This window comes from Dufourea novaeangliae, unplaced genomic scaffold, assembly GCF_001272555.1.
Source record: "Dufourea novaeangliae isolate 0120121106 unplaced genomic scaffold, ASM127255v1 scaffold547, whole genome shotgun sequence".
In the NCBI taxonomy this organism is placed as follows: Eukaryota; Metazoa; Arthropoda; class Insecta; order Hymenoptera; family Halictidae; genus Dufourea; species Dufourea novaeangliae.
In genome coordinates, this window is record NW_015374427.1 from 30,597 (window position 1) to 57,862 (window position 27,266).

At 35.7% G+C, this 27,266-nt stretch overlaps 1 protein-coding gene across 7 annotated transcripts in view; it reads left to right on the forward strand.

The window, feature by feature from the left end:
- Nucleotides 1–27,266, forward strand: part of LOC107193051 (myosin heavy chain, muscle) — a 51,576-nt gene that overhangs the window by 7,444 nt on the left and 16,866 nt on the right. For 3 of the 7 annotated variants that reach the window (XM_015582427.1, XM_015582428.1, XM_015582433.1), the window contains exons 9-15: nt 3,306–3,443; nt 4,232–4,501; nt 7,432–7,602; nt 14,044–14,223; nt 14,500–14,921; nt 16,733–16,853; nt 19,847–20,110. In XM_015582427.1, the coding sequence (XP_015437913.1) occupies nt 3,306–3,443; nt 4,232–4,501; nt 7,432–7,602; nt 14,044–14,223; nt 14,500–14,921; nt 16,733–16,853; nt 19,847–20,110 (1,566 nt within the window). Of the gene's footprint in view, nt 1–3,305; nt 3,444–4,231; nt 4,502–5,462; nt 5,634–7,431; nt 7,603–10,424; nt 10,596–12,680; nt 12,852–14,043; nt 14,224–14,499; nt 14,922–16,732; nt 16,854–19,846; nt 20,111–27,266 lie in introns of all 7 variants that reach the window. The other 4 variants (XM_015582431.1, XM_015582432.1, XM_015582429.1 and 1 more) reach the window with 3 other exon arrangements.

Genomic DNA, 27,266 nt, shown 5'->3' on the forward strand with positions numbered 1-27,266 from the left:
TATGGGCAGTATCGTTTATATGTTCAGATTGTCCGCTGTTTGCCGTATATTTCCTTTCTGTCCTGTCTTATCTGTTTTCTATCTGTCTACTTCAGCCTTTCGGTATGCCACTACTTATTAAAATGTAACCAACTCATATTCGTTTTAACACGCACAGTATTTTCGACAAGAGTCATGAATACAACAGCAGACTTGTCGTCTTTGTTTTCAATTCTATCAGTCTATATACACTCTTCATTCTTCTTCTTCTTCTTCTACTTCTTCTTCTTCTTTTTCTTTTTCAGCATTTACCTATCGCAAATAATCTGGCATTTGTTGTTCTTTTCTTTTTTAGACGTATCATATTGCAATCACGAATTATCCCTAATAACTAGTATTATTATTAGGGACATTTTTTGAGTCTCAAGTAGTGAAACACGATCGAGAACTAAATGCCAATAAACAACGTTAAATATGAAATTGAAGAAAATTGCAAAGTGATACGTTTCAATGATATAGTCGCTCGTTAAAGCAGGCAGCTTAAACCGAGAAAAATAATGCAGAATTAACCCTACTGAGCAACCGGATCGGGGACTATTGGTACATTAGCCAGGGTAAGACCAGAATTCCTGGAGTCAACGACGCCGCGGACATGGAGGAGACGGACGTAAGTCCAATCCCAGGGTGCGTTAGAAATCTCGGTCAACTTTCAACTATCTTTGCAATTATGTGCAGTAGAAATCGACCTTTTAAAATTATGCAATGAAACTCTGCTCCTGTCGTAGAACCACAGGATCTAGCTTAATAGCATTCTCTTGAATGGAAAAGATCATCATGGAGTGTAAGGTAGCGGAAAGGATGGACCGGGGTTTTTGTCACCCCCTCGCGCCCCGCCTGCGAAAGCTTCCTGCCGCCGCAATCGGGATGCGGGGGGATTGGGGGAAGAAACGAATATTTTAATTGGGAAAAATTTGACTCGAGGAAATTATTAAACCCCCAGTGTACCCGCTCCCCGATCAGCTCTGACTCGCCACTTTTTTTGCACCAGTATTATGCCACGCATCTGCTACAGCTGGAGAAAATATTAACTGGTCATGACATAAATATTCATTCTTGTCGTTCGATGTTTACCGACAGTGATTATTTCGAAAACCAACGAAGTTTCAAATAACCATTAGACTACTTTTCTCGAAGGAGGGCGACTTCTTAGGTCAAGGAACGAAAAAATCGATGGAATGAACCAATGAAAACATCATAAGTGATTTGGGATTTACGTGCAGCAAATAATTTTAGCCCCAAATCGTGTCGCTCAACTATAATTTATATTCTTCGAAATGCTTCACAGCCATGTGTCTCTTGTCCAACAACATATACGACTATGGGAACGTGTCTCAAGGAAAAATCACGATCCCCAACGTCGACGACGGCGAGGAATGTCTACTGACGGACGTAAGCCCTTAAAACAAGAAAAAGAAAATTAATTCGTAGTCCCACTTGTTCCAGACTCTATATTATCGCACCTCACCTTTACCTTCTTCCGTGTACATACGTTGTTATGAAAGTAGATATCTATATTATCCTTTGTAGACTGTAAAACAATCGACTTTGATGTCGTTTTTAGCCATTTCCTTCTTGTAGTGCGGGGAGAAATGAAAAATAGTAACGAATTTAATTTTATCCAGGTAGCAATTTAAAAAATATTTGCTATTGCCATTTGAAGAAATTCATTAACACTATTATTTTATGTTACCTTGAAGTATTATTTAATTTCTATGATTACGAGGAAAATGTTAAAAAAATACATTTAAAAATTACAAAGTATTTACAAAGTTTATATAATTTTTGGAGTATGGATTCTGAAACATTATATGTCTGGTCAGACCATTGGTCATAAGCTGTGCTGCGAATGGTCAGTTTCGGTTAAGAACAAACGTACGAGCGAATCATAAAATTTTTCGTTACTATTTCTCCGTTGAAACTCCATGTACATAGAAATTGAAATTCCAATAATTCAGTTGTCGTTTCATTGTTTTCCACAGTTATTTAGGCCATTTCAGTTTGTAACCTGAAATTACATAGAAAGTATGATTAGTACCAATCGTCTGACACTCCCAGATATCGATACTTTCCTATCCACAGTTCGATTATCTTATGTCTATAATATATCCTATAGTTGTCGAAACATTCTATAATTTACTTAACAAAATTTCATTCTACATGGAACCTTTCTGAAAAGGTGTCAGTCGTGAGGTAAACGAATCCTAGAGAAGATCACGAAATATTTTTCCAAGAAAAACTTTTGTGGTGCGAGTTGACCTTCCAATCCTGGTAGAATTGGTAAATTCTTATTGATTCGCTTGAAAAAAAGAGACAGCCTCAAGATGGAAATTCTTGACGCTTGGTCGAACGTCGGCCTCGTACTTCAGAGAAGCGGTTTCTTGCTTCAACCTTGAAAACACGTGAATTTGAGGTGGATGGTAGTGTCGTACCTGAAGAAAGCGAGGGCTCTTTGGGGACCCTCTCTAAATGGCGTAACATAAGAACGATTTAAAATTTGTACTTTTACATCAACGAAGGAGGCCAATCGCATTGTATGTAGAAGCGATTGAACCTGAAAGAAGCATCGATCCTCCTTTGTCGTCTGTATAAAGTTTACTGTCTTATATCTATTTCCTCATTTATATTAGTTTTATAGAACTTTCGATTTTGGCGCCCCGTATACGAATACAAATTTAGGTAGTTTAGTTACTTAATACGAGCATAGCTTCCGCTTCTTAGCTTTTTCTAAAAATACGCTTCTTCCTTACGGCTCTTTCGGCAAATTGTCATCAGCTTGGCAATTAAAATATGGCTTAAAGCATGAAATTTTAAAGAATAAAGAGGGACACCCGCCATGGATTAGGGTACATATTTTAGACGAGTGTAACATCTCGAAGTTCCCTATAACTTTAATTTTTTGTGCTTTTCATTGGCTGTTCTGTTTGGTAGTTCGTGTAGAAAAAAAAACATCAAAGAACAAGCTCGCTTTCAGGCTTAAATTTCATTGCTATTTGTGCCGTTTTTGTGTGCTTTCCCTCATAACAATTCAGTATTTTGTCCAATAATAAATTTCGAACGTATCAGAAGTGCTTTCATAAATTCATAGTATTGTACTCTGAAACGCTTTGTTTCTGAGTGATAGATATGTATAATTCTCTCTTTTTCAAGTAATAATTTATGTGGAAACAAAACGTTAACTTTTATATAAAAATCTCTTCTGCTTACTGACTGCTTCATTTTCAAAAAAATTAGAAAACTTTTTCTGACCCTACAATTCCTGATAACAGCAAGCTTTCGATGTGCTGGGCTTCACCCAAGAAGAGAAGAACGACATCTACAAAATCACCGCTGCTGTCATGCACATGGGTGGTATGAAATTCAAACAAAGGGGTCGTGAAGAACAGGCTGAAGCTGATGGCACAGAGGTACTTAGCATTTTCTACATTATATCTGTAAAAATATTCCGATTTCTACTGATTGGCTAGTCAAGATTATTCTAGTACTACAGTAAATCATTGATGACGGTTATCACCACCACTGTGGGGAAGGTCCCCGTGGAAACAGTCAAGTGCCCAGTGGTGGGGATGACGTCTAAACATTCAGTGCCGAAGAGCCTTCGAACATTCAACGATGATTTACTGTACTTGAATTTAGCAGATACGATTTTATTCTTTCACATAATATAATTGAAAAGGTTATTACGAAAATTTTGTCTCATTTAAGTGGACAACATATAACGATAATAAACATTTCGAAAATACATCATTATGCATAGTGAACACACACACAGTCAACTTGAGAATTTTCAATGGCATCGTGTAATTTTTCTTTCCATTATACCGCAGAGGACATTAAGAGGAATTCAACCAGGACAAAATATGACACTCTTATTCAAATAATACTAAATTTACAGCAGTGGAGGTAGGTAGCAGAACGAAAAAGAGCAGGTCTTGCGTGCCGTCGGACTCTTTCCACTTCAACTGCTCTACATTCGATGCTGTGCGAATAAAAATGTCATATTTTGTATTGGTTGAAATCCTCTGAATTATTAGCATTTCGTCCTACTCGTTTACCATTTTTTTTGTTGATACACATAGGAAGCAGAATCTTTTTGTACATATTAAATTGAATTAATACTCAAATACTTAACAATTAAATAATTCTAATAAGCTTTTAAATATTCTTTTACAACTTCTACGAATTGTCACTGTAGGAGGGTGAACGAGTTGCTAAGTTGCTTGGTTGCGACTGTGCCGATCTCTACAAGAACTTGTTGAAACCGAGGATCAAGGTCGGTAACGAGTTTGTGACACAAGGTCGTAACAAGGATCAAGTAGCATACTCCGTGGGTGCCATGTCGAAAGCCATGTTTGATAGGCTGTTCAAATGGTTAGTGAAGAAATGTAATGAGACCTTGGACACCAAGCAGAAGAGACAGCACTTTATTGGTGTACTGGATATTGCCGGTTTCGAGATCTTCGACGTAAGTTTCCTCTAATAAACACACACTCGTATACACATGTCCCAATAATCACTGTTGGCGATTCCCTTAATTTAAATAGTTTTGTCGTCATGAAAATCAGTATTTTCTGTCGTCTATATCATACTATTAATATTTTGATTAAATTAAACTTCTATAAATGGAAGCACTGTAGATCAGATTACCTCGGATTCTAAGGATAAGGGAGTAAAACAAGATGTAGCTGACAATTACCTTAAATATTTAGAGACTACTTGAAATTATTGCTTTTATCTAAACCGTACACGTACATATACTTTTTCCAACGTGTTGAAAAAGTAGAGAACATATTGTACAGAATAAAAGATAGGTTTTTTATTTTTTTTTTCCCTGGCTTTTACTAAAAAGTTGTTATTAAATATTGTTGTTAAGAAATTATTTACGTAAGCAGAGTCAAAGTATGAAAATATTAAAAGATTATTAAATGCATTTTTCAAACGGTTATGTTAAAGAAATGTTTACCGGAACATAAATAAGGGATCGTCAACGTGATTAAAAGAATATAGGATCATCGCAAACACAAAAGCGTAACAACTTGTTTCACAGTACTTTTAGACACACATCATATTAACAACGGATGATTCGGAAGATATATTATTTGCCATCGGTTACGGCGGATTGAAAGAATAATTTGGTATCACATCTACTTGATTATATGTATAGATATAGGAGTTGTGTGTCACAAAAGTGTCCACGACAAAATTATTAACACGTTACAATTAATCTAGCTCTATACTCTTCACGATAATATGCAAGAATTCAACATTCATCATTTGTGATATACAGATTACTAATTGTTCTTCACAGAAATGAAACAAACTTGGTGTCAAGTACTCGGACATTCCCCCGTTATTACGTGTTCCTTAAATATGAATTAGTTCGGTCTGCACCAAATGAACATTCTACATTTCATTTCGTTCTTCAGTATAATGGTTTCGAACAACTTTGCATCAACTTCACCAACGAAAAACTGCAACAATTCTTCAACCATCACATGTTTGTACTCGAGCAAGAGGAATATAAGAAAGAGGGTATTGTTTGGCAGTTCATTGACTTCGGAATGGATCTCCTCGCGTGTATAGAGTTGATTGAGAAGGTAACCTTATGTACAGAAACGTGATGACAACTCTCAATTTGTTTAGTTTCCTCCTTGAACGATTCCTCCCTTATCTGGTTCTTCACTTCTTTATGTGCTCTCGTTGGGAGTCCCATTGGAAGATTTATTAGAAAACTATTCCTTAATTGTTACTTCATCTCATTAGGAGATTTATCCTATGTGTCTAGCATTTATCACTGTCACCCCATGTAGATAATACAAATTAGTTGCTGTTTTGAAGATTCAAAGATGAATTAAATTTGCTCTTAGATTATTTGTAGTGCCTTAAATTTATCTGGCAATAGATGTTCTGGTTTGAAATCCCTTTAGATGCATACCTCGTCTTCAAAACTGTGTGTATACATGTTTTTACCAAAGGTTTCGTAACGACAATGATTTCAATTATTCCTGAAAATTTGAATTCGTTCTAACCACTCTTCTTAATTTGAACGAATGTTTACCCTTGGAAAATCCATTATTCCGCACCATTATGAACATTGGAAGTTTTTGCATCGTATTACTAATTTAAATTTTGATATACATTCTAGGAAGTGCATGAATGTTCATCGTTCCAAATATTTTCGACCCTTTTTTGGTGTAGAATTTAACATGAAAAGTATATTGTCCTGTTTCGAGTATGTATGTATAATACGTTATCAAGCCCCTCGTATCATAGCATGATTTTGAGTCACAATACCTACAATTACTGGCATCTCTACAAGAAGAAAATCTGGTAAGCAATCATTGAATCGTCGTGACGTTGTTGTAAACCACTTTTCGCTCACTATTTCCGTCTTCTATTTTGGAAAATTATAAAAACAGTGGACTTCACGCTGACGCGTAGAGTAGTGTAGATTAAAACTCTTGGTACTTGATTGAATAACATTTTCAAAATATTCTGTATTTCCAACTGTCCATTAACGAACAGGACGGTACAGATGTACAATTTCTGTGAGGGCGGTTATCCAACCAGTAGTTTATCCGGCAAGTAGTTATTTGAAAGTACACTAATATCTTAGCAAATGAGTGTCCCCCAACGGTTTGGATGCGAATCTTACGAAAGAGGTAATACATACATATCTGAAACGTACGTGTAAAATAGGGCCGAAATAATTTTTCATCCCTGATTTACATGTATGTTTAACTAATTTTTCGTATTTATATTGTACTTGAAATGATTTGAGTACGATTACATAATGAATTCTGGGAAATTCATTATGCTTGCCTGAATGACTAAAATTTTCGAGTATTTAAATGAAAAATTATATTTGGTTATAATGAACCAAATATTTGAACATTTTCCAATACTGTATGTTATTACCTACAAAACAGCATCGTAGAACCTGCCGTTATATTTGCATATACTGTAAAGACGAATTATTACAAAACAAAATATTGTCTCTAGGACCAATGTCTTTTGAGTGAAGTAATCGTAGATGTTTGTAAAATATTACGTCAGATCAGTTGATCATGAAACATTCAACTCAGAAAAATTGATTAAAAATATTATTTGTACATTTTGGTAATCAGCTGAGAAAAAAATGTCATAAGACTGATCTGTACTACATATTATTACGTATTCGTAAATGAGTATGCATTGACAATTGCTGATTGACTTGCCATGACATTGACCAATGGTCCGCAGTATTAACGGACATCAATGACAAAAATACTGAGGTTATGGTAATCTATCGAGTATATTTGAGGAAAGTAGAAAGGTCATAAAAAAGCATGAACTGGCTGGGCCTGTAGCACAGTGACAATTGATGCAGTTTAAATACTATTGTTGCTCGAACAGTTTAACAGCTTCGAGCAGCTCTGCATCAACTTCACCAATGAGAAGCTTCAACAATTCTTCAACCACCATATGTTCGTCCTCGAACAAGAAGAGTATACGAAGGAGGGCATTCAGTGGGAGTTCATAGACTTTGGCATGGATCTCCTCGCGTGTATAGAGTTGATTGAGAAGGTATAAAAAAGACGAATGAATCGATCATGGCAACCGATCCATAGACGAATCCAGCCATACGGAAAAAAGCAGACAAAAATGCAGCATAAGGATCGGTGACAGGACCACCTGGATCCATAACAATTGCAAAATTAACGCTTATTACAACAAATTGCAGTAATGATCTCCACTGTTTTCATGGATTGGCCTAACCAATCGTGGATTGGTTTTTCTTCATTTCCGTGTGGTTTCACGTTTTAGCGAGAAGTAAACTCTTCCTTTTCTCGCGCAGGCAACAAAAGTTATTATTCATTTCATGTCATTTCATGTCATTTCATTTCACTTCACTTCACACCATCCAAGTCCTGTGACACTTTACTCGGGAAGTGAAATTTCCTTCTTACCTTTTTCAAAAGTTGGCCATCATATTGGCTACGAATATTCTTTCGTTTGATAACACTGTCCATCACATCAAACATGAATCCGGAACCAGAATTGTTCTATCACTCTCAGTTCTTGAGGAACATGAGTTTTTGTGAAAACGCACGATTTTCAACAAAAATGACGTACTTATTATGTGACAACTAAAAACGCTAGAAAGTTCAATATTGTCTTAAAAGATAGAGGAGAGCTTTCTGAATATGTATACTAATTTGTACAGTTGTTAAATTTTGTGGTACCGAATGCTTGTAAATAGCCATCAAATTTTAAAAACAAGCCGACGAGCATACTTTTCATGCACTAGTTATGCATTTGTATGGAATTTTCGTTGCCAACAACTAATTTGGTAGCTAGTATCGGATACTGCAGATATTTCTAAAGAAGAAACCATGCAGAAAAAGTGTCGGAACAGTTTTTAATTTGGTCAGGTTTTTAATGCACGAATACATATGACTTGTTGATGCGAAACCGTTAAGAAACAAGCACAATTTTTTATAAACTCAGAAGATTTTTATTATTATGCTTTTGGAAAATTTGGAAAATTTTCCCAAATATTGTAATATTTGAAATTCATTATACATACAATACTTGAAGGCAACGCGAAGTATATCTAATTATTATTTAGCCATCTTCTTTTAATAAATTCATTGTTTAATACTTCTGACAGTTCGAGATAGAAATGTAATATAACTTTCTGAGGTTCAGTGAGGATGGAAATGTAAAACTGAACCAGTCGGGAAACCGAGCAATGGCCACATGGCGGGAAAATATCGTGTACAAATTACCAACGGGGATTTTCTCGACCTGCCTAAATTAAAAACAATTCCGACAATTTCTTTGGATGGTTTCTTCTTCAGAAATGTCTATAGAATTCGATACTCTGTATGCAATTCGTGCTAGAGAAAGTATTTTCCGTAAAAATGCAAAAATAGTGCGTAGAAACTTAGAAAGTACGCATACGGGCTCTTCTTTAAACATTGATAGCCATTTACAAGCATTAAAAATCACAAAAATTTTATACGTTCATACACTGGCATTTTCAGGAAGCTCTCATTTATCTTTCAAGACTGCATTAAACTTTCTAGCACTTTTAGTTTTCACGTAATGTGCCATTCTTGCTCAACTTTGTGGATTTTTACAGGAACTCGTGTTTTCCGAATTAGTCTTTGGAACGAGAAACTCTACAAGAATGGTCCAATCGATATTACAGATCAAATTTCGTCAACAGAACAATGGCTTTGCTGATATATATAAACACAAGAATGAAATCTTTTAATAGATTCGAGAACAAAAATTGAATGTTGACACTTTTTATGCCAAGTACAGGTAATAGTTACGTACACAACTATCATCACTTACTGAAATTTTCAGAACGGAACAATTATTGACCTAGTTTCATAATCAAATTCCATTTGAATTTATACACGTATGTATGCATATCTTGGAAACTAATCGTATCTCAAGGTGGCATTCAGTCTTAGGTTGCTCATAGATTCATTGAATTTTTTATTAGGTCATACGAGGCTCTGGTTTAACCTCTACACTATTCTTTAATAATTTGCACTATTGGCACACGCACCCGCGTGCATTTACAATTAATCGAAGTTTTTAAATATAAAACATTGAGTCAATGTAGAACAAACTTCGTTTCCATTTCAGTTGTTTGTTTGCAATGTTATTTGCAAGAACAAGAAGAACAAAAGGTTGCACACAAAGTGTTGCAAGTTATTTTTTCGAGACCTGTCAGACATACAGATTAGTATTACAGATTAGTAGTACAGTGTACTGTACCCTTTGTATTTGCATACAAAGTCCTTCCTAAAACTTTGACACAGTACAATCCTACTGTTAAGATTGTGTTTCATAAAAATTCACGCGTTTCTGTGTCACCAACCGTTATCGGTAAAAAAAAATTGCTTTCGAAAGACAAATTTTGATAAACCCGCAAGAGGAATGCTTTATTATCGTAAATTTAAGATAAACAATCTAACATTCCTATAATATGGAATAATAGCATTTCGTGAATAGACAGTACAGATTGTAGATAGTTTATTTTTTACAAAGACTGAACTTTTTTGATTCTTGATACTTTCATAGAAACCTGTATTTCAATGATCTTTCCGACATTGACATATCTTCATAGTCTACAAACCCGTCACACACCCGAAATTATGTACATCTACCAATTACATCAGTGTTCATCTATTACAACTACAAAGGAATAAGACAACAACCATGTCACCGAAAACAATCGAGAAAATAATAGATTTTGCTATACTGATGGTTCTTTTGTTCCTTTGTTTTTCTGTTCTGTTTCTCCTTGTGCCTTTCTTCGTCCTACCTCATTCTTCATGCTGCGTCATGCACGACCCTGCGCGCGCGTTGTGCTGTAAACACGACAGTTCAATGGCTTTGAACAGCTCTGCATCAACTTCACCAACGAGAAATTACAACAATTCTTCAACCATCATATGTTCGTACTCGAACAAGAAGAGTACAAAAAGGAAGGCATCGATTGGGAATTCATTGACTTCGGCATGGACTTGGCCGCTTGTATTGAACTGATTGAGAAGGTATAATGTACACTTTCACAAAGATACAAAAAACAACGAACGATCAAGAAAACGATCAACGGCCTGATCAATGGATATGACTACTGGTGTTTGCCAAGAGCTTTGACCGAAAACGGAATCTGAAGTTCCCGAAGTGGTCGGTCGTCAGTCTTGCGGTGGTAGATTATTGACTCATTGTTTGTGTCTGCTTACCATCGACTGGACGTTTACCCCATCGTATCATAATTTTTTAAGCTATTGGTTGTTACTGTTATTACCGCCACAAGTATCAAAGACACCTGATACGTTTACCTCAGTGTTCTTTGTTTTTCATCACCCTGCTTTCCCTTGTTTTTTTTTTCGCTTCCCTTTGCACACCCCCACAACAACGGCACTAATGTCGTGCCTGTGATTCACTTTGCCTCTGAACTAATTCATCCAAAGCAATGAACAAAGTTCATTAAACACGGTTTACGTACGACTCTTGAAAATTAAGCCATTCAAATGTTTCAACAAATACGAACAAATGATAAAAGAGATAAAGAAAAATTGTTTTGTTAAAGTAAGATTTGGAGAAATGAATAGTTGATATTCACATTCGAACCGAACTTAAACATTGTAACTTAATATTTTATATATGTCTATATACACAGGGTGTCCCAAAATAGCTTCCACTCCCGGAAATGAGGGGTTCCTGGAGTGATTTGAAATAACTTGTTCCTTAGCAAAAATGTTATCCGAGACTTTGTTAACGAGATATTAACAAAAAACCCCGACCAATCAGAGCGCGAGTCTGCCGGTCGAGTTCCCGTGGTAGCGTTGACTACTTGCAACAGCTGAACAAAATGTTTAGTACATTTTTTATTGAAGTTACACCTCACATTCAAACATAAATATTAATCCTTTGAGGTCGTTATTTATCGTTTACCTCGAAGCAAGGTTTACTTAAACAAAGCTGAGTCAGTAAACGTTGATCATCTTTACAATTAATGCGTATTAAGTAAACCTATGTTCAAGAATGTCTCCCCCTCCCCCTGGTGTACATTTCCTAAGGTTTTTCGAATTCGAATCATAAATAAGATAAAAATTTCAATTACTTTCACGATTAGAGCGATGTATTAAGGGGTCATGCTCAGTCAGGAGGCCGAAAAAAGGGTGTCCTTTGGGAATTTTTTTCTCGAAAACTATAAGACCTTTTTCAAAAACTGTGTTTGTGTTCCAAAGATTGCAGTTTATAGATTATATGGTAATTTTTTTATTTAAAAATATTTATTAGTAAATAAATCGTGAGCGATATCCTGGATGTCTCTTCACAAAAAGTAGTCTGCCGTGATCACTGTAACTTCGTAACGGTTCATCTGAAATTAAAAATTCAGTAAGATTTATGTAATGGAAGAACCAATCTTGTCATTGAACGTGGAGTTTTTCGAAATATTGATTAGGAACAAAATAGCGGACGTTTTTCTGAAAAAGTGCGATTTTCACCTAAAAAATCACTCGTTTTTGGTCAATTAAAAAAAAAGTATGGAACAAACAAAAGAATCCTTCGTTCAAGGTCAAGTTTTTCTGATTTGAAATAAGGCGCAAAAGGCTTCATGTAAATCGACACAGTAGTATTCGAGAAATGTTGATCACCGATTTGAAAAATGTAGTTTCGAGAAAAACGCGTTCAAAGTTTCAAGTCAAGCTTACACTTATATAAAATGTTCATTTTTTAACGCCTGTTACTCTGTCATTTTTAATTGGATTACCTTGAAACTTGCACAGAATATTCTCGAGATGTTGTACTTAAAGAAAATGTAGAAAGAGAAAAATCGATTTTTTTTTAATTTCTGACCGAGCATGACCCCTTAATAAGAATGGACAGCGCACAAAAATATTGAAAAATGAATTATTCCTCAGGGCATGTAACGGCAAATTTTGTTCTGTCCTGCTTACATACTAGTCCCAAATACTATCACCCTACGAGAAAGTAAACCAAGACAATATGTCGTAGAACCCCAATCGTAATTTCCAAATCGTATCGGATATAAGCAGCATTAATGACGGCTGTGTTTCTCCTTTGTTTTCTGTTTCGTTGCTTTTCCCCTGCTTGGTCACGAGCAGTTCAACAGTTTTGAACAACTCTGCATCAACTTCACCAACGAAAAGCTTCAGCAATTCTTCAACCATCACATGTTCATTCTCGAACAAGAGGAATACAAACGCGAAGGAATCGAATGGACATTCATTGACTTTGGGATGGATCTTCAGCAGACAATCGATTTGATCGAGAAGGTACTGTTAATCCGTGGCATGAAAGACCAGGGATGAAAGAAAGGTCGACGGCTTCTGATATTGGATAGACTCATTGCGAAAGAGAAGACAGTTGCAGGGACTATACAGACGACGTTTCGATACTACAGCAGCAAGCGTTAGCATGCAAAATTTACTGCTTGTATCTTCCTATTGCTTCATTTCTGTTAATCTCACCTATTTCTCACCTCTTTCATATTATAACTGCGTAAACTTTGCGGGAACATCCTGATCAAAGTAAAATTCTTCTTATTTGCATCGCGTCTCTATTTGTACATATGCATGTTGCCAGTGCTTTATACAAACTTCATACTAAAAAATACGACCAGTTGCTTTAAACAAATAATAATTATAAACTAAAGAGTACCAAAAATTCTGTCACAAGTGAAATGATCGATTTGGTAGAAACGATAAGTATGATACATCAGCAGGTAATTGAGGAATCAATTAAGGACCAGCATAGGTAAAATTTAATTGAACATTTCATGCATGCGAGTTTCTCTTGTGTCGCGCCTACACGCATGCCTCTTTGTGAATGTGTTTTTGTAAACGAGTGGAATTAATCAACGGCCAGGAATTCTTGATCGATCAGTCGAACGAAATAAGAATGAAGTTTTTTCTAGAATATGCTGTTACTAACTAAAGACAAATAAATGTATCAGCAAACAAATTCGGGACAGATCTTTCAGTGAATTCCGGTCCCCTTATTTCCAAAACAAGAAATCTCTGTCGAAACTTCAGAAATTTGCTTTTGAAGTACTTTCCTACGTTGATCTTTAATTAGATCATAAGGGAAGTAAAACAACGTACTGATAAAAAAATGAACTGCAAATACAGTAACTTTCAAGGTTTATTTAACATTAAAGTATAAAATTGAGAGTAACGTCGATTTAATCGTGTAATTTCTTAAGTGTGTAATAATCACACAAGGTTGCAGTTCAGTATAGCTGTCTATCGGTCAAAAAAGTAATAGTGATCAATTCCATTATGAACTTGGTGTACTAATTGTTATTTTTCTTTTGTTAGACGATATTAGAGACGATTCTTTTATATCTTTGAGTGTCACGTTATGGCACAAAACTTTGCACTTGTAAAGAGAACGGTACTCTTAAGAAAAGAACACTGTTTCGTGAATAGGGCAGAACTTAACGCTCTCTTTCTTTTTCAAATATAGCCTATGGGAATCCTGTCAATTCTTGAAGAAGAATCTATGTTCCCGAAAGCCACTGACAAAACCTTCGAGGAGAAGTTGAACAACAACCATCTTGGCAAGAGTCCTAACTACTTGAAACCCAAGCCACCGAAACCAGGCCAGCAAGCAGCTCACTTTGCTATTGGCCATTATGCTGGAAACGTATGTTGTCTCTGCATTTACATGTAGAACTTTCAATTTCTGTGTCCTTTGACTGGTTGTAAAGTAGTGGAACTTATAATATCGTGTACATAAAACTGATATTTATCTAGTCACTTAGCTAAGATATTAAATCAGAATACGATTTTCAAACTATCACCATCTAAACCGGTTAAACGTTCATCATTCTTTCAAAGTACAGAATTTCTGTCAGAATTTTTTGTAAAGTAATCCTCTCCTTGACACAAAAACGATGCTAAACGAGTGTTTCATCAACAGGTACCATATAACATCACGGGCTGGTTAGAAAAGAATAAGGACCCATTGAACGACACGGTGGTCGACCAATTCAAAAAATCCACTAACAAACTGTTGATCGAGATCTTTGCGGACCATCCGGGACAGTCTGGTGATGCCGGTGGTGGCGGTGGTGGTGGCAAGGGCGGACGTGGCAAGAAGGGAGGTGGTTTCTCCACAGTATCATCCTCCTATAAGGAACAATTGAACAATTTGATGACTACACTGAGGGCAACTCAACCACATTTTGTTCGTTGTATTATTCCCAACGAATTGAAGCAGCCTGGTGTCATCGATTCTCACCTTGTTATGCACCAGCTCACATGTAACGGTGTACTTGAAGGCATCCGTATTTGTCGTAAAGGATTCCCTAACCGAATGATGTATCCTGATTTCAAGCTACGGTAAGGATTCAGATTTTTTCATCATATGTATTTCTTGAGAAATTAACTGAGTCATTTGAACGGTTGTCTGACGAACTTGAGAATACTGAAAAATTTTCCAAGGCTTTTCCCAAATTTAAGCATCATTAGTGGTAAATGAAATTGAAAATAATATTGCAAATACTTTACAGCATAAGCACTTTATTTTATGAAATTGAACATGAAATTTGTATACATGCTTACAACCTCAAGTACGAAGGATTTATTTCTAGATTAATGGAAAGAGAAATTTATTCCACTTTAAACAGGGTTTTAGTGGAATAAAGAATTTGAATAGTGCAAAATTATGTGATTAGGCTGCTGCTACTCAATGAACTATCATTTGCATTGGGTAACAGTAATGTGAAGGGGCAAATAGTTTACATAGTGGTGGCAATTTATAAATGTTACACAAGTCAATCAAAATGGACGACAGTAGATATTATTAGCAAAGGAGATTGTATTCTCAGCTGTTATTGCACAGTACTTGAATTAAGTTTACTCTTAGGCTTAAGCTCAAGGTGGTAAATTCTAAATGTCCTGAGCGTATCACTGAAATTACATTCTGGTCCGGTTCAATCCCCAATCAATTTTACTATTAAAACTTATACAACAGTTAGGCAACTATACTATACTTTCGTGTAACGTGCAATTATAGAAGTTTATTGATAATTCTAATATAAAAAGGCATGATTCAGCATGCAACAACCTCTTCTATTACGTCAGTGGAACACTTTCACTTGACAAAGTGTTCTATTTTGTCGATAAATTTATCTGTCTCGTTAACTATACCACGTTATTAAGTAAAATTAAAAAAAAAGCCGAAATGTCATCAACCTTGAATTATAAAATAGATATTGAGTGAGGAACAGGAAAAGTAGATAGAAAGTTAGAGACAAACAATTAAAAACAACATATTAAGGAATGATCTCTTTATATTGTGATCGTACAGTTACATGATCTTAGCGCCAGCCGCGATGACGGCTGAGGCGGATCCGAAAAAGGCCGCGGCAAGATGTTTCGACGAAATCGGACTTGATCCGGACAGCTACAGGATTGGTCATACTAAGGCTAGTTCAACACCCTCAAAAAACTTGATTTTGCGATTTTGTTCGTACTTTGTTTCCTTTTGTTACCCATCGCAGAATATTTTCTCTTTGTTCGAGAAAACGTTTAAGAGTACACCCTTTAGCGTAACTAGGATACTATCTTGAAATGTCTATTCTAACTTCGATTACTTTACATTCATTTTTACTTCTTTTGAGTTTCATTGTAGTTTACGTAACGATTACAATGTACAACTTTATATTTATTTGTAATTTTAGCTAAATATTTACGCTTTTGACGTGTCTCATTCTGCTAAGTACGTTCCAATTATCGAATGTTGAAGGAGTGTTTTGAGAAGTATCTAATTCCCCGTTTTATAGGCTTTCAGACATACAAATATTCCATGTAATTTTTTCTGACGCCCCATTTTTTCCGCCCCATGCCCCAATATGCACGAGCACCCCTGGACGTTATAGATTGATTAGCCCTCTTAGATAGACGTTAGAATTCCGTAAATTGACACCAATTATGTTCATAAATGCACGTAGTAAACCTTAAGCGTTACCTCCACCAAATATGAAAACGTCATCGTGGTCATCAGAAAAGTACATACTCGAGGAAGCGAAAATCGATGGAGGGAGGATTTTCACGTAAAAACCAACTGTGATTCCCCTGTAAAATGTTTGGTTACCTTACGCTGATAGACTCCAAATCATTGTTTTTGCCTTGTGACCCCCTACCTTTAGGTACAAGATCCTGGCGCCACAAGCAGTCGATAAAGTGGCTTCCGACCCGAAGAAGGCCGCTGCGGCAATCTTGGAATCATCCGGTCTTGATCCCGATCAATATCGTCTTGGACATACCAAGGCACGTTTTTTCTCGCGTTACAGCAAGCTTTACAGGATATTTTATTGATTATTGAACTATGACTCGTACATTCGAGGCACTGTTGAGAGCAAATTGATTAATCGAAACATTTTAAAATAATCGTATCTAGATGAAACGGAATTGTCTTTAGCAATCAATTAACATTTGCTGTCCTGCCTGATCTATTTGTCACAACAAGGGATTACCTGAAGTTTCTTTCGTTTTACGGCACAGAATGTGTTGAAACATTGCAGTATTCGAATAATATTTCAGTTTGCTTGAAAAGATAAACACTTTATACACGTGGCTCTGCTTATTAATAGTTTATAAAATACATCGAATTCTACATCGGATTATTACAATTTTATTTAAACGAACAGGAAGAATTATTCAAACAATTTTACACTTCTTGACATGCATAGGTAATTGTTATATGTATAGTACGTGTAACATTATTTTTTTCATAAATTTATTAAATTCGCAGATAAAGTGAAAGATTAATGAATAGTTGGTTAATAAGTTGAAATCAAAGTGAAAGGGAGTTAGTTGAATGTAGTATTTAAAAGTACGATGAGAAGTGTCGGGAATCCATTGATTTCTGTAAATTAAATAATTGATATTACTCTTCTATAGAAAGGTGATCGATGAACGTGATTAAGGAAAAAGTTATAGTTCTAATAATCAATGCTGCCATGTGTAAAGGTTTCATAACGCCGTGCAAACGTGCCTAACCCCAAAAAGGAATCAATACTCATTAGACTGAGCTATATACATTTACGATTTGCCAAGTTTTATCGAAACATCGTTTGAATTTCTAAAACAGATTTCTTTCCCCATTTGGAAGCTGAATGGCGAATATGATGTCAGGGTCAGCCAATAGTTAATAAAAGTAGCTTGGCAACCGAACAATTGCATAGTATAATTCTGTTTTAGAAATTCTCGAACATCCTCAAATAGAAGGATCGAATGCCAAAAGGATCACAGACAATCCAATTATCCAATTTAATAATATAACAATGTTATCATATATGTGCAAGTGTCTAACATGCGTGATAAACTTGTCTGTTGTGCCTCCTCACCATAAAACGAACCGCCGCAGATACAAAATTCTGTGCGCCAATGCCATCAAAGAACCTTGTGAACCACAAAAGGCAACCCAACTGATCCTGGATGCAATCAATTTGGAATCAGATCAATATCGTATGGGTCTCACCAAGGTATTGGACACCTTTGGTTCAACTTTCGATTTTTCTTCACACAATATGAAAATAACGCTTTTCTTTTTCTAACGAATAATTTTTTAACTTTTTTTTCCTTTACGATTGATTTAAATATGTGCTTGCCATTATTTAATGAGCAGAAAGGTTTAATGACACTTTTTGTATCCATTACAAGGAGTATCTGTAAATTTCTGTTTATGTTATTGAGGCTCTCGCTAAGAATAGCTTATCAATCAGTGTTCTCCTTTCATTTTTTTGTCACATGTAAAAGATTCGGAAGAAGTTTTGAGGTCTGTATATTATTTCATACGAGTTTCTTGAAATTAAACAAAACCGCACAATAGCAGTATCAAAAAGATATCGATTCGTTATAAATGCTTCTTGTAGCTTAAATTTTATTTTATTCAAGGTGTTACAGGAATGATAGGAATCGATATAACGTATAGAATTTAACGTTATTATGATGCCTATTTTTGCAATGTCTGTTGAATCGTGGATAAATATTCAATACACTATCGTAAAATACACGAAAAACAATTTCTATGTGGATTGAAAACAGTATACGTGCTATTGTTCACAGCATATAATTTATACACAGGGTGAGGCGGTATCGACGATATAAATGTATACGAGATGTATCCTCGTGTAAAACATAAAATGAAGTTTCATCATCGAGGCTTTCTAAAAGTTTTCTAGAAAATGAAGTTGCAGGCACTATTAAATTCGTAATCGTCGATTTCCTTTTTACCGGTTCTACTTATTATAATCACCAATGTCAATTGAATGTGAGTGTATCAATTCCCATAAAAATAATTAATTATGTAAACTATTTCAACTTCTTGCATGAGTAATTAGCTTACATGAATTTGCACTGTCGATACTGCTGGACACTGTACAAAACGCTTGAAGCGTTTTCAAATTATTTCGAATGTCCAATTGAAATGAGTATATAGATATTTGTATCCAGAATCACACAACTTTATTCGTGTTATAAGATTTCCTTTCCGATATCACTTTATATAAATGAAACATTTACCACCACACGCCTTCTTCTGTTCTTTAATATTATGTATGATTTATTCTGTTACCGTAATCAAATTATTGTATAATTACTAATTACAAAAATCAATTTTAACGTCCAGCTACGTTTATATATTAATAGGCATCACACGTACAAGGTAATTTCTATTTTGCTTTTTAATGTGTCGGATGAATGGACTGTATCTTCCTACTTTAATACGTGAACAACAGCGTGGGATGATTTACTTAAATCTTGCATGATAACGCTTCATTTATTTAAAGTTGACCTAGAGAAACATTTTTACTTTGATTATTCTCCTTTGATTCCCAAACAGCTGAATTTAATTTAAATTAACCTTTTCTCGACAATTTCTGCAGTTGTTAATATTATGCAACATTTTAAAAAATTTTCCTTTCTTATTGATATACACAATTCTAGTGCAGTTATTCTCGTAGCTCCGATACCTGAATCCTGCGCGATTTTTTTTTATAGATAGCACAATGACAGTAGCAATAATGTCATTTCATGTATGTGTGTGCGTGCGCGCGCGCTTGCACGTGTTTGTGTGTATATGAATGTCAATTATTGGACATTGTAAGACTGAAAATTACTCCCACTAATTCAGTTCTTCTGTAGCACAAATTTTCTGCTCAAATTTCCCGTGTAGAATAATCAAAGTACCGAAGGGCAATGTTCCAAGAAAAATCATTAATTGATGTGTTTTTCTCGCTTCTTGAATCTAAAATAAACAGGTGTTTTTCCGTGCCGGAGTGTTGGGTCAAATGGAAGAGTTCCGTGATGAACGACTCAGCAAAATCGTTTCCTGGATGCAGGCCTACGTTAGAGGTTATTTGTCTCGAAAGGATTACAAGCAACTCCAAGAACAACGTCTCGCGTTGGTAGTCGTCCAGCGAAACCTGAGGAAATACTTGCAACTGCGAACGTGGCCATGGTGGAAACTCTGGCAGAAGGTCAAACCTCTCCTCAACGTCACTCGAATCGAGGACGAGCTTGCTGTAAGTGCCGTTAATAAACAACATTTTACATCTTACAGTGATTCTGTAGCTTCAAAGTATCTCAAAGTTACACGGATGCTGAACATATATTCGTACACTTTTAAACATTACGTAAATTACTCTGACATTATAGCAATATTAATATAGCAATAATTTGCAGTAATATTAACAAAGTGCTCTCCGTGTCATTTCCCACACCTCGTGTGGGCATACAAGTGCAATTTGTTTAAATTCTAAAACATCTAGTAAAATTACAACTGATTCCTTCGGATTTTTCGCATTTAATAAAATATAGTTTTGCCAACAGGAATAAAGCAAAAACTTCACACAATGTCAGTTCTTTACAATTTTTCGTTGATATTATATTCTATAATATTAACATTCGTCCCTATTCGCTCTTTCTTCGGCAAAACGTTCATGGATTTCAGTTTAACGTATATAAGAATGATTTTTTTTATTTATTCTTTATAGACGCATCAACCTCTAACATCACGGTTATTAATTATAGAAACTTATAAAAAGGCTTTATACATGCAAAATTTATATTTAATTGGTCATTAATACAGGGTGGTCCATCAGAAGCCGAACACCTAAATATGTACTTGGATATAAAGTTACGAAAGCATATTTCGGTACAGAGTTGCACCGTTTCATAGGCGTAATGGGCTGAAACGAAATTCATTTTTTTCCGAAGTTCTTTTTAAAGATATCAGTCATCGTGTTCTTTCTTTAATAGGTTCACATATTCCTGTTGCCAGAGTATTATAGCCCATGAACGAACAAATTGAACGATGTTAGAATGTTAACCTTTAACCAACATCCACCCAAGAAAATCGCCTTTTTTGGTAGGAAACACAGCAATCTCAGACTCACACGTTACAATCGAAGTGATGAATTTTATAACATCTGTGAATCATAAAACCGATGAGTGATGGCTTTTAGTAACAACACAGTGCCTGGGACGTTCTTACAATCGCGAATTGTCATTACATGTGTAAACATACCGTCTGTTTATCAACTTGCCAATCCAAATGTATCATTATCCCAATCTTATTGTCATTCGATTCTAGTCTCAGTTTAGTGATAAACGTTTCACAATACGGTATTCGAACGAAGTGCGAATCGATATGATTTTCATTTATGGAGAAAGTAGACAGTGCCTTTGGCCCGTTACAAAGTCGGCAAAGCATTCGCGGTCCGTACTACAGGCGAAGAATAAATTACCTACATTGTACAGAAGCGTTCACATCGTCGGACGTGGGACAAAACGGCTTCCCCCACTATGACTTACCAACGTCAACCACGTTACTTTCACCGTGCTTCACCCAACATACTCTACACTTTCTTTCTTTTTTTCTTTTTTTTAACGGGAAGAAAACTTCCGAAAGGTGTACCGCTAGGGCGGAGACGGCCTATGCAGGATTTTTACCCACTAAAAACACCCCGGTGACCCTCTCTGGCTCCGCCCATGCCCCCCCCCCCCTGGGACGGCTGTCTTGCCGTCACGCCTCCTGCTACTTAGTGGTGACCCCTCGACGCTGTCTCTGTGTGAGCCGATCGCGACAGGGATGGTACCCCCAGTACCACCCCTCGGCCCTGGCTGCCCCGCGGGCGGCGAAAGTATACTCTACCCCTGTCCGTGTGTGCTACTCGTTCGGGAATTTCCGCCGACAATCTCTACATCACTCGGCAACGTATACAATGAGGAGAGCTCGTTCGAATCTCACTGCGCCGACAATCTATGTTTTCGACGCGACACTCGGCAACCTGTGCGCGTGAACTGGAGTCAGAAGACTTCGTTCGTATTCCAGTGCGACGGTGTTATTTTTTATTTTTAATTATTTTGTAATTTCGCTTTGTAAGCTCTCAGTAAAGTAATAACTTACAAAATATTAATTTGTGAGGCATTTAAACGAAAAGGAGATGAATTTATTCCTATTCAATATTTAAATTTATTATAATATACATACATATTACGTTATACATACAAAAATTATTCTTCCAATGAAATATTACCGTTATTTTAACTATTGGAGTACATAAAGATAAAAACATTCGTACAAAAATTTATTAGAAAACAATGTTCGTTATAAATCTATCTTCAATCTTTTAAAATTTGCTGGCTTTCCTTGTAATCTTTTAATTAAATGAAATGTTAAAAAATATTAATTTGAGAAGCATTTTTAAAACTCAATTTTTTTGTTAATGATATACAATTTCGCGTGTTCGACAACTGTTGCAGCTGGTCTACGTGTATACAATGTTGAATGGTCTTTGGCTTTTCTATATCTAAAAAGAAATAAACACATAGTTTAAATCGTAATTGTACTAATACAAGATAAAATATTTAGGTTGCTATAAAGGAATCCTTTTTTTTTATATTTGAGGCTTTCATGGCCCGGCATTATATAATTCTCACTGTTGAGGCTTTCCGGTGTGAGCTGTGTCCTTGTGGAATTGTTTTCCCAACGTTTTGCAAGCATTACAGCTAGCTCCATCAGGGGATCAAAAGTATCAGTGTGTTTTCCGATCCCTTGATGAAGCTAGCTGCTATGCTTGCGAAACGTTGGGATAACAATTCCACATTGACACGGTTTATCTTTTTTTCGTTTTATTTTTCTCTAATTTCGCTTCCTAAATTTTGAGTAGAAGTTTCGCCGTAACGAAAATAGTTACAGTTTTTCCATGTATACACGATGCTGAATAGTCTTTTGATTATGTATGTCTAAAAAGAAAGAAACATGTAAATATAATTATAATTACAATTGTAATAGTACAAGATAAAATATAAATATTATTGTAAACCTATATCTTTTGATGATGAAAACAAATCCGTCGCTGGAAATGTAAGATATTACGCGGAAAAATTACACGCGGGGGAAGTACGGCGAAAGAAGTACACGCAGAAGCGACTATAATACATTTGTAATTTCATGATAACTTCAAAATTGACGCGCTAATATCGTGGAAATACTGTTTGTGTTACAGTTATTACTGTTAAGGCTTTCGGGTATAAGCCGTGCCCTGCTGTAATTATTTTTCCAACGTTTCGAAAACATTGCATCTAGCTTCATCAAGGGTGCTCTCTTAATATACTGGAGCTTGCTCTTGTTCCGGTTCATTGTTTACCAATCAAGAAACATTTTTAATTGGTCAGCTGAATAATTAAAATTGTCTCTTGGTTGGTAAACAATGAACCGGAACATGAGGAAGCTCCAGTATATTAATAGAGCACCACAAGGCACACACCAGTCTCAGTGTGTAATTCAACCCCTTGATGAAGCTAGATGCAATGTTTGCGAAACGTTGGGAAAATAATTACACCAGGACACGGCTTATACCCGAAAGCCTCAACAGTAATAACTGTAACACAAACAGTATTTCCACGATGTTGGCGCGTCAATTTTGAAGTTATCATATAATTACAATTGCATTATAGTCGCTTGTACGTGTAGTTTTTTCGCGTGTACTTTCGCCGCGTGTATTTCTTCGCCGTACTTCCGCCACGTGTACTTCCACCGTGTGTAATTTTTCCGCGTAATTCCTTACATTTCCAGCAACGGATTCGTGTTTATCAACAAAAGATATAAGTTTACAATAATATTCATATTTTATCTTGTACTATTACAATTGTGATTATAATTATATTTACATGTTTCTTTCTGTTTAAACATACATTATCAAAAGACTATTCAGCATCGTGTATACATGGAAAAACTGTAACTATTTTCGTTACGGCGAAACTTCTACTCAAAATTTAGAAAGCGAAATTAGAGAACATTTAACAAAAAAAAAAGATCCGTTTATAGCAACCTAAATATTTTATCTTATATTACTACAATTACGATTTAAACTATGTGATTACTTCTTTTTAGATATCGAAAAGCAAAAGACCATTCAACATTGTATATACGTAGACCAACTGCAACAGTTGTCGGACACGCGAAATTGTATATGATTAACAAAAAAATCGAATTTTAAAAATGCTTAGCAAATTAATATTTTTTAACATTTCATTTAACTAAGAGATTACAAGTAAAGCCGACAAATTTTAAAAGACTGAAGATAGATTTACAACATAACATTTTAATCTAACAGATTCCTGTACGAATGTTTTTATATTTATGTACTGCAATAATTAAAATAACGGTAATATCTGATTGGAAAAATAATTTTTGTATATATAACGTAATATGTATGTATATCATAATAAATTTAAATATTGAATAGGAATAAATTTACCTTTTTTTTTTAAATGCCTCACAAATTAATATTTTGTAAGTTTTTATTTTACTGAGGGGTTACAAAGCGAAATTACAAAATAATTAAAAATAAAAAATAAAATTGTCGCACTGGGATTAGAACGAGATCTTTTGACTCCAAATTCACGCGCCTAGGTTGCCAAGCGTCGCGTCGAAAACATGGATTGTCGACTCAGTGGGAATCGTATGGGCTCTCCTCATTGTTTATGTTGCCGAGTGATGTAGAGATTGTCGGCGGAAAGTCCCGAACGGGCAGCGCACACGGACAGGGGTAGAGTATGCTTAAGTGCAGTACGGTGGATGTAAAGTGAGAGACGATGGTAGGTCATAGTGGGGGAAGCCGTTTTGTTCTATGTACAATGTACATCCCACGATACTGGCAGCACACTGATTCACTATTCACAGTTCAGCGGATGGTACGCTCGCGGAGCAGCCACCAGCCACACGCGTGGTCCTTTCGCATCAGTGCCACATAATTCTATGGAAACAAATGTAGCAGTTAGTCGAGCGGATTCCGTCGAAGATTAAACAGTCATATACCATGGGTGTAGATACGGAAATAGTTATAAACAATTTCTTCATTTTCACGTAAATCACTATATGATGACACAAAAACGCCTTTTAAACTCCTTTGAGCAATAGGAGAATGTACCCCGTATCGCCTATTCACTCGAATTTCTTTTTTCTTCCTTTTGTGTCAATAATAATACACAGCAACAATTTTAGTCATTAATTTGGTCATACGTGAATAAAACAAAACTATGTACAAGAACTTCAATACAGGTTATAATATAATAGTTATAATACTTGCTACTGAGACACACGACGAGTGAAGTAAGACTAATCGCGATCAAATCGCGTACAGTCCGTTTGACTGTGAAAAGAACACTGAATCCTCCGAGCTCCGCGCGCGTAGAACGGAACGCGGACAGTGCGTGCACTCCGCTCGAATCTCTAACGGGCTTTAGGGATGCGATTCGATTATACGTAGAAAGGTTTCCTAATCGGACCGATCCATCTCTTTCTATCTAATCGTAATTAATTAAAAAGTTTCGCGCAACTGGTAATGTAAAAAATAATACAACATTTTAAAGACCCAGGAATACAACATATGGGGGCAAATGCAGTCGATGTTCTAGCAGCATTTCAGTACAATTCACAAATAAGCGCAAGGCAGTTTGAAAAAGAAAGTGCAATTAGCAGATCAAGTATTCTACAGACACTGCATTCACACACATTTCACCCCTTTCATTTATCTCATTTATTTTCTTCATGGTTTAGATTTTGAAAACCGATTGCACTTCTGCCAGTGGAGATTCGAAACATTGAAAATGGCGCATTTTTCAATAATAAAACATTGTTCACTGATGAAACCTCTTTTACAAATTATGGACCAGTAAATTTAAGAAATCTGCATTATTGGTTAATCGAAAACCTTTGATGGTTACGTGAAGTTGACAAGCAGAGACCATAGACAGTTAACGTATGGTGCGGAATCATGAACAATGAAATTATTGTGTCTCATCTCATCATCAAAAACATGAGAGACTCCTGTTAGAAACACTGCCAGTTCTTCTAGAAAATGTATCACTGCACCTGTGCAACAGAATGTGGTATCAGCACGATGTGTTCGGCCCATTCTTCACGTTCCGTAACACAAGTTCTCAATGAGATGTTTCCAAATTGCTGGATTGGACATTGTGGGCCCATAAAATGGCCAACTCGCTCGCCAGACTTGAAACCCTAAAATTTGTTCGTGTCGGGGAACCTCAAGGAAGATGTCTACCGTGAAAAGCCTACTATCGTGCAAGACATGAAAGAACGTATCACTAGAACTTGTGCAATGGTCGGAGCAAATACCATCGAACATGTAGTGCAGGTCGTGATCGTCCGTTTTAGACAATGTGTTGCTACTGAAGGCCATCACTTTGAACATTTGTTGCAAGTTTGTGAAAAGTTCATCGTTTTCATGATTCGCAGACGTTTTACAAATACACCATTTCGATTGTAAAGTGTAAGTTTGAGATTGCTGTGTTTTCCACCAAAAACGCAATTTTTTTGGGTGGTCGGTTAAAGGTTAACATTCCAATATCCTTCAATTTGTTCTTCCATGGACTGTAATACTATTGCAGCAGAAATATGTGTACACATTAAAAAAACATCGATGACTTTGATATCTCTAAAAAATGCCTTCGAAAAAAATGAATTTCCTGACAGCCCATTACGCCCATCAAACGGTGCAACTCTGTACCTACCGAAACATGCTTTCATAACTTTACCATATATACAAGTAGATGTTTAGGTGTTCGGTTTCTGGTGGCCCACCTTGTAAGTAGCACAGCTTGAGAAATACGTTGATATAACAAAATTGTATAAGAATATTTATTAGACATCAGAAGATCCGTTGCAGTCATGTTTGCTCCGTGTAATCTTGAAATACCCCGATGATTAGTTTGAATAGCTTTAAAAACATACAACGTATACAGTTTATCATTATTCACTTTGTTATCATATATCTACATATCTGTAACAGATATGATTATTTTTTTCAAATCACAGTAAATATTCAGGTTATAACACACATAACATTATTTATTATTCAAGAAAATATATTTGCAAATGAATTTTGTTTAAATCGGTTTCATTGGGATTTCATTTACACGTTTTTGTTGTAGCTGCTAAGAAATTTTCAATGTTCAGTTGTTCTACAAATTCAATACGACTTGTAAATATATTTTTAAACGCACATAACTTCAAATTGAAGGTGAGTATTTACGCGATGAGAGTCCTCGATTAGTACTACTTGCAAGCATTAAATTTAATTTCTTTCAGTCACCGTAATTGAAAACATAACGGTTGTTTACGTATTTCTTGTTTCAAACAATTTTCCCTAC